This window comes from Pagrus pagrus (genome assembly GCF_965226575.1).
Source record: "Pagrus pagrus genome assembly, chromosome: 16".
NCBI lineage: Eukaryota > Metazoa > Chordata > Actinopteri > Spariformes > Sparidae > Pagrus > Pagrus pagrus.
Genome location: NC_140200.1, coordinates 18,986,667 through 18,999,483, shown reverse-complemented (window position 1 = coordinate 18,999,483; position 12,817 = coordinate 18,986,667). Strand labels below are relative to the sequence as shown.

General features: G+C 39.7%; 1 protein-coding gene across 5 annotated transcripts in view; it reads left to right on the top strand.

Moving 5' to 3' along the window:
• trim67 (tripartite motif containing 67) overlaps positions 1-12,727 on the top strand; it is a 58,983-nt gene extending 46,256 nt beyond the window's left edge. For all 5 annotated transcript variants that reach the window (XM_084378272.1, XM_084378271.1, XM_084378270.1 and 2 more), the window contains 4 exons: positions 1,248-1,372; positions 1,479-1,657; positions 5,539-5,701; positions 6,968-12,727. In XM_084378272.1, coding sequence (XP_084234398.1) covers positions 1,248-1,372; positions 1,479-1,657; positions 5,539-5,701; positions 6,968-7,015 — 515 coding nt within the window. In that variant the 3' untranslated portion in view covers positions 7,016-12,727. The remainder of the gene's footprint in view (positions 1-1,247; positions 1,373-1,478; positions 1,658-5,538; positions 5,702-6,967) is intronic.
• The last annotated feature ends 90 nt before the right edge of the window (positions 12,728-12,817 follow it).

Sequence of the window (12,817 nt, the reverse complement as noted above, 5' to 3'; positions counted from 1 at the left end):
GGTTTAATGACGTTCATTAATTTGTGAAAATTCATTTCTCGGAAGATTAATTGAAGGTAAAGGAAGATGATTAAGATGCAATAAAGCACATTTCACTCTAGGACATAGACATTGAGGAGAGATAAGGAGAAAGGATGAAAAGATAGGAAAGAACAGGAGAGGATAGGAAGAGACAGTGGCAGACAAAGGAAGGAATGGAAAGGAGAAAAAAGGGGAGAAAAAAGAAGATATGGAAAAGGAAAAATAGGAGCAAAAAAGAAGGGAGAGGAAATAGGAGGGACTATAATCAGGAAACAAAGACAAGGACAGAATGGATAAAAGAAATGAAAGGTAAGGAGAGATGAAAAGGGAAGCAATGGAGGGGTGTGAACAAAGAAAACGGAAGGGAAAAGAAAAGTATAAGAAAGAGAAAATAATGTAAAAAAAAGGAGAAATTAGTCAGATAAGGGGAGAAAAAAGGAGGGAAAAAAGGATAATTACAAAACCTTTCATAACTGCTACAGTGGGATGAGGGTGCAGAGTTTTCCTAAATCACTTCACTCCACACACACACACACACACACACACACACACACACACCAACAACAATAGGCGTTAGTCTGTTTTCTGACTGATAACCGTTCATCCCTCCCGCCTCTTTTACTTCTTCAGTCTTTGATTGTCTGTAATTCTTTCTTCCTACTCGACCTCTTTTTCTTTCACTCACCCTTCATTGCCTCCTCCTCTTCCTCCTCTTTCCTCTAGGACTGTAGCTTCCTTTCAGCTACACAGAGGAAGGAAATTATGGGTTGTGACACTTGTTGGCATGACGAGTAATAGAGGAGGCGAAAAAGACTCTGAATTTGACTTTGATGTGCCAAAAAAAAAATCAATTTGTGTATAATTTTTCCTGTGTGTGTAAATATTGGATGTGTCACCTTGTATGAAGCATTTCTGTCCTGTGTCCTTGATGTTTCAGCCTACAGCGTGCGCGTGATGTGTCTTTGTGTGTGTGTGTGTGTGCTTTATGTGTGTTTTTACCCTGTAGCTAAACTCCCTCACATGGCCTGCACGACATAATTTTACATCAAAATTGCCAGACAAGGATTTCCATACGTACCTTGTCTGAAAAATGTGTTAATATGTTCTCTGACTAACAAAAAAAAATGGCACATTTCACTGAGTTTACTTTACATTCAAAAATAAAACAAGGTGAAGAGTAGCAGGTGGATATAACATCACCAATGTCTTCCGTTTCCTTCCTGTAGTGGCTTGGTTCACCTTTGACCCCTCCACAGCTCATCGGGACATCGTTCTCACCAATGAAAACCAGACCGTCAGCTGCAACAGCTACGATGACCGTGTGGTGCTGGGAACTGCTGCTTTCTCAAAGGTAAGCACCCTTTAAAGTCACATTTATTATCAGATTTGTAGGTGGCCGAATCATGCTTCCATTCTTTGGTACTTAAAAATTAATTCTACTTCCTCTTTAATCTCAGGGCACCCACTACTGGGAGGTCGCCATCGATCGCTATGACAACCACCCGGACCCTGCGTTTGGCGTGGCGAGGATCAACACCATGAAGGACATGATGTTAGGGAAAGATGACAAGGCATGGGCCATGTATGTGGACAACAATCGCTCCTGGTTCATGCACAACAACTCCCACACCAACAGGTAGGTGCAGACAAATGGCTGATTATGTATGTATGCCAATGTTCGATAGCTTAAAGGTAACAATTTTATTTTGTTATGTATTTAGTGAGTAGGTAGTATTTGATTTTTTGGTGGAATAAATTTGATATCGGTCCCTTGTTTAGTTTGCACAGATGCAGGAAATAAATGTGGACATATTTCCTTTTACGTCAGTCCTCCTCAGGAGATGGAGTTTGTACGGTTGTCGAAGAAAGTTCAGCCACCTTTTTAAGGGGAAGAATCAGCTTTATTGGCCGAGTATGTGTACACAAACAAGAGCTTTGACTAGGTTTGCTCTCAATGTACAGTGAAGTTAAATCTCAATATTTAAGCCAATAAAGACAAGAACTCCTCAAACAAAAAGGTAGTTTTGAACATCTATTATTACGTGAGTCAACTCCATTGTCTGAAGAAGATGCTACAGCTGAAAGCTCCTGAACAGCTACTGAGTGGACCTTGCGTCAGGAGTGTTTTGTCAGCTGCGGTTTCTAAGGTCAACTCTGTCAATGGTCTATAAATGTATAAATACTTAGTATGCAGCAGTAAAGAGTTGACCAAAATCCATTTATTCAAAGTTAATATTTATAGATACAGACTTGAGTATTTTAGTGGAATACCTCTTTATCAATAACTCAATACTCATTTTATAATAGAAAAACATTTGCAGTTATAAATGTCAGTAAATCATTTACCAAGAGTTTTTTTTTCCAACCTGGCAACTCAAAAGCTGTATGTACTGATGTTTACAAACATAAATACATTATTTAATAGCCAATAAATAAGCTAGTTTGTTAAAATCTTTGAACTTGGGTGATAACTAATTTATTAGTTTTTATTATATATATATTATATAAGATATTTATTATATATATATTTATTATATATATATATATTATGTATTTAAAAAACGCAGGAGACAGATTTTGTGCGGTGATGTTTTCTGCTGTGTACTGCATTCAGTCTCACATAGCAGAAGTAAAAACGCACAAACGCACACAAACACACACACACGTGCTGGATAATGATACATACACAGGATGACAGCGAGACCCCCGGGGTTCACACAACACCAACTAACAAACACACCAGGGAACAGCACAAGAAGAAGACTGCAGACATCAAAACATCTCTGCAGCGTCTCTCTGTGTCACAATGAAACTATCAACCCCTCATTAAACATTTATTAACAAGAAAATGTTCTTTCTTCACAACCTCATACTTTATTTCTCTTCCTCCACCTCAGACCATCCAGCCTAAAGATTTATTCACTACACCATTCGCTCTCATGTTGTTAATCATCTCAGATCTCACCTCATCTTATATGTTGTTATTTACCACATATTGATTCTTCGTCCCTCGCTGAGCCCAGTCCTGAGGCAGGCGTCACGTGTTTGAGCAGGCAGCGTAGAGAAACAAATTTATAAAGGAGGTTTCACTCCTCAGCTTCCGAGCAAAGGGACAGTTTCAGTAGCAACAGTCTGTGATTTGTTAATTTTTAACGGGGGGGGGTTCAACCTAAGGGTTCAACCTAGCGCTATTTTATTAAAGAGGTGGCTTGGTTTGGGGGTGTATTTTCGGCACAGACATTACTGAATCACAGAAATATTATAGGAATACCACAGGCAGAAGTGTGCCTATATTATCCTCTTGCTCTTCTCTTCTGTTCCTGAAGATAGTTTGTTTCACAGGAAATCGGTCAGTGTAGCAAACAAATACAAAAAGGGGCTAAGGCAGAGGCAAGACAGGCTGGAAAACAGGCTCAGAAAGCACTCGGAAATCAAACACAAGAGAGGATTCTGGAGCGCTTGCAACGAAGGGCGAAGATGAACTGGCAGAGAAGACGGGGAACAGATTAAATTCACGAGAGGTGGGGGATAATTGGACACAGGTGAAACACATCAGGGAGGGGCAGACACACAAGGGACAGGGAAACACACGGGCAGGAAGTGGATCTGAAACGAGAGGAGGATTAGACACCAAAATAAAACAGGAAACGGAACTGAAAGAACGAGGATAAAACAAAAACGTAACCTTATACTGACGAAACATGACATTTACTACTTGTCACTTTGATCATGAAAAGTATAGGCTACAATATGCTGTATATAGAATTAAGCTATTTATAGTAAACGGTTTAGAGAATATTATAGATCCAATTTGAGACTGAGAGAAAAAGGTGCAATTACAAATCTGTCTGCTACCTCAGCACCTCGGGCAGAGCCATGGATTCATCAACACACAACACAGTCAGGCTGCTGATATTTCAGAGCCGTGGTCGGGGCCATAACCTCAGTCAGACACAATGAGTCAGACAATCAGTCAGGCAGACTAGACTAATGGTACAAGTCCACAGGGGCATTTTTTGGATGCAAGGGCTCGCGGCATTTCCCAGCTTTGTACTCTTGACCAGCAGCTACACCCTCTGACAACCACGCAAACACATACTGGCTGCATCTGATTGGATGAATGCCACTCGCGGGCCAATGTGTTTGGACACTTTCCCTTTTATTATAAGAATAGTTTACTGAAATGAGATGAGATGAGATCAGAGAGGGACAGCTTAAAGCATGACAAATGAACAAGAACGAGGCCACCATCCACACCACCATCTTGGATTCTTTAGGTTTTAAATGTGTTTCTAGAGACATTTTTGGCGAGAAATAAGTCATGCAGTTGCTGAATCTTGTATTTGAACTTTGTTTATATAGTTTATCAGGGGTTTCCAGAGGTGGTGAGTTAAGCTGGATGACCCTGATTTGCATGAAGTAGCCAAGACCTCAACTTTATGCGAATGAAGAGCTGGCAACACAACGCCGTCTCTCGAAACCACAATGCATTGCACGGCTGCTTACATAGATAATGAATGGGAGTATGGACAAATCCTGTGGACACATACCTAACTCACTCTCTGTAGTCGCACAGTAACTGTCTCTTAGAACATAAAAACATTTGCAGTTCATTCAGTAAATGTCCATATCTGTCACATCATCACAAAGACTAGACTGCATTCATGTAGTCTGAAGTCTCAAGCTAGAGTTTTGATGAGCTTGTAAAGACACTATGGACACAAATGATGAAAAATCTAAACCACTGAATATTGGATTTAAATTTTTAATACTTTATTAACATTCTTGAGTGGAGTCTGGTCCGCTTGTGAGTCCCAGTTTTAATTTCTTTTAAATAAGCTCTCGGGAAAGAATGAAAGAAGAAAAGACAGAAGGGAAGACAAAGAATATTTGTGTCAGACTCCCTTATTCATGTTTTTAACACGTTCTTTTATATTGTCATTATGATGGATGGGGAAATTGTCATATTTATGCACCTTGTCCTTATCGTTTATCCGAGAAATTAATTAAAACGGAGCCTCTTTACATAAACCACAAATTAACCTGTTTTGCTGATATATGTAAGTAGATCACAACACTCCGGTTCTTAGATCTTTACGCTGGCTTCCTGTCTGTCAAAGAATAGATCTCAAAATATTGCTTTTGGTTTATGAAGCATTGAATGGTTTAGGGCCAAAATACATTTCTGATTTGCTGCTACGTTATGAACCATCCAGACCTCTAAGGTCGTCAGGTACAGGTCTGCTTTCAGTCCCTAGAGTCAAAACTAAACCTGGAGAAGCAGCGTTCAGTTATTACGCGGGCACTTATCTGGAACAAACTCGCAGAAAACTGCAGGTCCGCTCCAACTCTCACCTCTTTTAAATCAAGGTCTACCTACTTGTTTTTAATGTCTTTTTTAATGTAATTTTACACCCCTGTAAAGCACTTTGAGTTGCCCTGTGTCTGAATTGTGCTATACAAATAAACTTGCCTTGCCTTACGTGTGTGTGTGTGTGTGTGTGTGTGTGTGTTCAGGGCGGAGGGCGGCATCACTAAGGGCTCTACTGTGGGCATCCTGCTGGATCTGACCAAACACACACTGACCTTCTTCATCAACAAGGAGCAGCACGGACCGACTGCCTTCGAGAGCCTGGACGGGGTCTTTGTACCCGCTGTCAGCCTCAACAGAAACGTACAGGTCAGTGTGTGTGTGTGTGTGTGTGTGTGTGTGTGTGTGTGTGTCTGTGTGTGTGTGTGTGTGTGTGTGTGTGTGTGTGTGTGTGTGTGTGTGTGTGTGTTCTCTATGATAGGTAGACGTCGCTGAAGGATGCAAGTCCCCTCTTGGCAATTTCTTTAAAAGAATTAAAACATCACATTTGAAATAATATTATGGTAAAAGACCTTAAAAGAAGCGTTTCTATTCTATTTTGTTTTTTTCAAAATGACCAGAAACAGAGGTCCCCTCTTAGATAGTGGAGAAATGTAGTGCCCTGTTAGCAATATTGATGTGTATGTGTGTGTGTGTCAGGGTGGTAGTTATCGTGTGTTCTTTACTGCGCCTGTATGTACTGTGCGTGTATGTCTTCAGACAGTTATTGCATGAATGAGCAAACTGAGAGATGAATTCAGCTGGGAGATTACAGCTTCTTGCTGATACTAGAGCTGCCAAGATGAGACATGAGGTGTCGGAGGCTGCAGCTCGAGTGCAAATGATGTAAAAACTGCAGTCTTGTATTCTCTTGTGTCTTCTTTTCATGTTTGCCTTGTTCCCTTTTCAATTTTTGGTCATGCACTACAAATAGTGTTGATATAAGTAATCAATACGTTGATCAACAAAAAATGCATTAAAGCAAAATGTTCTCGTTCCAGCATTTCAAATGTGAGGATTTACTGTAAAAACTAATATTCTCAGATCTTTGGTCAAACCAAACAAGCAATTTGAAAACCTTACCGTGGGTTCTGAAAACATGCGAGGGCCATTTTTACCTTTATTCTTCAAACGGTCATTCAGTTAATTACATGATTGTTTGAATAAAATGACCCAGAGATTAATTGGATAAAAAAAGAAAGGCAGCACATTGCTTCATAAAAGTGCTCTAGATAATGAATAGCAGCAATACAGACGACAACAAGAACAAGTTGTACTTCTGACATCTGAACTTGGAAGTGGGAGTTAAGTTCTACTTACTTGCATACTTGTCTATTAATCGAGGAAATAATCAACAGAATAAAAAACATTGAAAATAACCTTTATTGCAGCCCTACTGTTGAATATGTTTAATTAATTATGGTTTAATCCAGTGAACAATTATTTGTTAAGTGTGTTTTAAAAAACCTGAGTGTTCAAATGTAACCTCCCTAAATTAAACTACACGTCAAATACCTGACTGATCTCTTCACAGTCTGTCCTCTGTCTCTTTAAGTGATGATCTCACTTCATGTTTGCTCTGTTTGTCCCTTCCAGGTGACCTTATTGACGGGCCTGGAGGTGCCAAAGAATACCAAACAGTAGGAGATCCTTCCTCCCTCCGAGCTTGCCCTGGATACAAACCAACGATGTCAGATGCAGCCTCCGTTACGCTCCCTCGTCCCTCTCAAGGTGCCCTGTGTCTTGGATACGCTTCAATGTGAAACTCTGCTCCATAATTTGGGACGAAGGAAATAAATCTGAGTTATTATTGGCTATAACAAAGTTGATTGGAGCTTGTGGATGTCCCTGCAGAGAGGACTGGAGTTACTGTGGATTGCCATACTTTTTTCATATCTGAGTTTTTTCCCTATGAACTCCAGCATACAAACAACACTTATGTTATATTCCAGCTTGTACCTACAGCCTGAAATTACTCCTCGAGGCCTAAAACTAAACTAACCGACCTTCTCACTCTGACAGATTCAACGGTGCAGATTCCCTCACCGTGCTATGAGATATGTTTTGAGCTTTTTAAGGATGTAATTTGAGATTAACCGTCAGAAAACAACACCACTGTTATTTTAAAAGTGATTTCAGGAGGCAAAAAAACAAGAGAGAACGATTCAGCGGTGCTTATTGTTGCTTCTCTCTCAGGTGTGTTTACAGCTTTCAAGGTAAAGCTAGATGAAGACAGCGTTTTGCAGGGGTTGTAGCGGCACCGCGGGATGTTTCGCTCATGAAATATTTAAAAGCTGAAATTTCAGTGCCGTTTGTATCTCAGTTGTTGCTCCGACAGCACTTATTTCTCAGTTTTCTGTTTTTCCTTCTCAAGATTATTTGGTGCTGTTGTCAAAGACATTTACCCTCTGAGGTTAAGCTGGGAAGGATCCGGCCTCGGTTCCATTTCATTCTTCAGCAATGTGACAAGTCTGCAGAGAATGGGAGAGGCCACCCTGCAGGAAAAATGCTTTGTTTTGCAAACTACAGTGGTTAATTCATCTATGTGAATCTTTCGGCAGTTAGCGATGGCTCCATTATGATTATAGGAACTTTTCGATTTAGGCCTATCAGTCACAGTTTACTAGCTCTAAACGTCTTTCTACCTCTAGTAGTAGAATAAAAGGCAGGTAAAGCATTCTTTATGCTTTATTTGGCCACCTAAAGTAGTTAAAACCAACCTGACGTGACAGATGGTTTGTCACACAGAACCATCTGTAAAGGCTGCTAGAAACTAGAGAGGGCACATTCAAAATATACATAGCAGATGATTGGACAAGCCATATGTCTGTCTCCATCATGGGCTAACATGAGAGCACTGTCACCAGTGAAGTCTGCTAGTTAATCAAATTTGTACCGACGCCAGTCAAGAGGACAGTGAAAAAACCTTTTCCATCACACCTTCAGTACCGTCCAGCTGTGATATAGCAGATGCTACTGCAACATCTACGCAAACCTCTTGAAGACCGCCATTGTTGTTTCCAAACAGTCTCTTTCTCCCTGTTCGTCACACCTGAACCATGCCCGTAATACACTTAGTAGTATAAGGACTGGGATTGGGTGAGACAGCTTTGTTTTTCTAGATAGAACATGTTAATCAGTGATTTTTTTGAGGCGCTGTTTCCCCATTTCAATGCTATGTGCTAAGCTAACCGGCTGTTGCATCTAGCTTCATAGTTATGCCGTGAACATGAGAGTATTATAGATCTTCTCATCTAACTCTTGGCAAGAAAGCAAATGCATGCATTTTCCAAAATGTCAAACTATTCCTTTAAATTCACAGAAACAACAGAATACTATACGCTGACTCTATTGTTTGGATTTCTAGTCGGTTCTGTCCCTCCAGTCTGCATATTGTCGGTAGTAAAGCCATTTAGTTCTCATCATCTTTGCCATGTTTTGCTAATAGCAATATGCTACTACTAGCCTGGAAACCAGACCAATCTGAGCTCAAGTTTCATTTGTGAATTAGCGTGGCAGTGCCGAGTTAAATCATTACATGCTATCAACTAAATTAAACATCTTTTCAGATGTAGTTGAAATGGACATTCTGCAGATAAGATCTAGTTTTAATTCCCCTTAAGTCGCTGTGAGATTGTTCAAATACTCCACACTAAATGAAAGCATCATTACATATAAGATTTCATCAAATGGAAATATTCAGCCTGACACATTTAGCATTTTTGTAAACTTTGTGCTCTCCTCCAGAATTTAAATGAAGTGCTACGTGTGAAAATGATTTGGCCGCAGAGCAGAAGTTTAATATGACTAAACCAGCAGCGTGTCAGTGAGGTTAGAGGTTAAAACACGCCTGTAGCAGCATTTAATAAACTGAGGGGGCTTGTGTTAATTTGGTTGCCAAAATTGTGTGCAAACAGTTTGTACCTTGTCCTGTTGAATTAATCAAGGCGAGGGAACGAGGTCTGTTAACCGCCTGCAGGAGCATTTCCTGCCTTGATGTTGTTTTCCTGCAGCCTCTCCTGGACTTTTCACCCTGTCTCATGCAAAAGTGTTTCCACCTTGAGGGATCAATGTCAGAAAACTCTGAAATGAAATGGAACTGAGCCAAAATCTGACTTTTTTTGTTGTTTTATAACACCAAGAAGTAGATGAGCAAAGTGCGGCCGTCTCATGGTAATTTCATCCTGTGCTCATCTCTCAGTCTCTCTGTAGAGTCTCCGACGCTTTCGGGCATCTTTAATCTGTCGTACTGAAAACGATCTTGAAAAGTCACATCAGGTAAAGCTACGTCTGCTGCTGCGTTTCTCATCAGGGATTGGATACAGCAGCCTGTAGGGGACAGTAGCTTCAAGATTCAACCAAACCACTGTGACTAGAAGATGTTTTGACATACATGACCCATGATGTATATTTTATCACTTATCTCGATGCAGCAGAGAATGGAGTTGTTTTTTTTTAATTATTTAATCGATTTTCTTATTATATCTGAAATATTTCTATTCCCTATAATGTTGTGAGTGAGAGAGAGGAGCTATCAGACAGACCTGCGATAGAAAGACTGAAGTTTATGTGTGAATGGAAATCCACAAACTGTAAATATTGATCTGTGAGTTATGATTATGACGCGTGATATTAAGCATGGATTAAGCATCGAAGAAGTTTACAAAATATCTGAAGCTGTATTGTAAATAGTGTACTGTATTACTGTCTTTGCGATGAGTGATGTTAAAGCCAACTGCTGCCACAGATCGCCCTCTGCTGGTCGACGGTGGCAACAACAGGATTCATGCATTTCTCTTCTAATCCTGTTGTTCGGTGTTAACCAACCATGTTTTCATACCTTTAAATGCTGACTTTTTAAAACATGTCAGCAGACAAGACAAGTGTCACATCTCTTACTATCATGATATTCAGACATTTAATCAGGGACATAAAATAGCAGTCATTTACGTTTTTTTATACCTACGTTGACAAATTATTATGATTGCAGGCAGCACTTCGTTGTGATTTACCACATTTTCTTGTAAATTCTCAGTTCAACACAAACTTTAAATATATCAGGTGACTGAACAGAAATACAGTAAATCAAACTCAATCAACTTCTCACTGTAATTAGTGAGTTTTATTTTCAATACAGCAGCAGAATTATAATTATAAATTGTGTTAGCCTGCAGTTAAATTTTTTTAAAGAATTTATTTAATTGTAGAGCATTAGAGTGGTTAAATAAGCTAATATCTTTTAACTTTGGTTGGTTTTACTTCCTGTTCTTTTTTTAAAACAAGGATAATGATGGAGCCATTTTAGGAGATCGGGACGGTGGGATTATGTTTTTATTTATGTCTTTATAAGCTGTTACCTAGAATGTTAAATAAATGACATTTAGATCCCAGAACCATAAACGGGAAGCATATTAAGCTAACATTTAAGTATGCAAAAAGCCCAACTAGCTCAACTGGCTATTTACACCTGATGCTGCATTCAAATTATCTGGGAAAGATTATTTTATAGCAGTTTAAAACGTCTATACCAGATCAAGTGACTATGTGTAGTGTTGAAAGGAGTCACTCATTGTAATGAACCCATATCCAACTCTGCATTTTGGCATCTCTCAGCTCACTGTTTTGGTTTCTGCCCTTTTGATTCACTCTGACTGCTCTCAACGCAGTTTTTAAAAGAAGCTCTAAAAAAAAAAAACAGTTCAGGGATGTCAAAACATTCACAAGAATGCATATCGTGTCTCCTGTGTGGTTTTGTACATGCATCAGAACAAACAAAACAGCAACTGACTCGTTAAACCACTGCTCCATAACGGTACTAATGATCAAAAACTCCACAGGGCGCCTTTAATGAAGCATTTCACTGCATTGATAAGAATTAATCAAGGTGATAAAACCTAAATATAAATGATTTTATTTAAATTTAAACAGGGCAGAAAGTGTCAAGAAGTGGAAATCTAGTCTATTTTATAGCAGTGCTTTCTACTAGTCATTACGTTAACCATTTTTCCCGTATGACCTGAATGCAGCATTAATGTAAAAGTCAGGATTTGAACCAGTTTCTCTCGACCCAGAAAGCAAACGTCTAACAATCTGCCCAAAGGGGGATTTTTTTTTTACTGATGCTCCCCAGACTGCCAGCCACCACCTAAGGGCTACATTTGCATCTCGCTGCTCGGCTCTGCTCAACCTTCCCCTCTGACCGTCCTCCCACCTCCCACACCAGAGCAGAGGTGCAAAGTCGACCTGCCCCGAGGTTCACTTTGCTGTAACCAGGAATAGATTTTAGGTCCATGAGTGAAGCGAGGCGTCTATCGCATCACCACAGGGGAACCATTTTCTTCTTCGGAAAGTCTGGATGATTTGGGGTTACGTGTCTGCAGGCTGTGTTGGTGTCAAAATGGCGCAGAGGACGTCATGACTGGAGGGAATAAAAAGCTAATAGAGGCGCAGAAAGTTAGACGGTGTATCAGGTCAAATGAGGTCATGCGTTTTCTTTTCCGAATACACTGTTTTAATGTCCAAACAATACTTTATGTGACGGATACAAACAAAAATCACATATTTAAGTCACATTGTAGTCACTCCTGTCTCAATATGGTATTGTTGAGTGCTTGTACGGCATGTCCCTTTACCCGACACTTACCCACCCATGAATGTGAGATATTTTACTAATTTAACTTCAGGATTTGGTGCTGGGAAGAAAGCATGTCACTGCTGTTAGCTATTTAAACAAATGGCAGATTTATTTACTCTATAAACCATGTAAATATATTTAATTACATATTTATTTTCTTTTGTATATCGCCCTGTTCAATTTGCTCAGTATAGAAGTTGAATGGCTACTGATGATATGTATACTGTTTATGGTTTGTTGCCCAGGGTTGCAGGTTAAAAAGAGGCTCGCCGGCTACAAAAAACAGATTTGCTTACAGCTTGAAACATGTGCGATGTTCTGCAAGATAAGCTTCATATTTCCTCATGCTCTTCTTTTATATGAAAATATATAAATAACACAAAAGCTGCTTCAAGAAAACGGTGAGAATTTGTGACCTCACCCAGACGCACACTGCCAGATCACACCCATTGTTTCGTCGTCGCTCAAAATCCATCAACTTTTATGTTTGATAAAAGCTGGTTTCTGTGAAGTTCTGTAATGTTTACACCAAGAGCGCAGAAAAACTACACTGGCAAGACCAGACCTGCTTTCTCATGATCCCTTCGGAGGGTTTGTATGCGTTTCTTCATGAAAACTTCTGCCAAGACTTGTGTGTACATTGTTTTTTGATTTGAATAATTACCCCCCATCTGTCCTGTCATGATTCCCTCCCTCCCTCCCTGCTGATGTAAATGTAAATGTTTTGTACGACTACATGGTTTGTATATGAGAAATGCATTGTAACTGCATAATTTTAAAACCTTTACAGTGTAAAACACGAGAAACGCAAA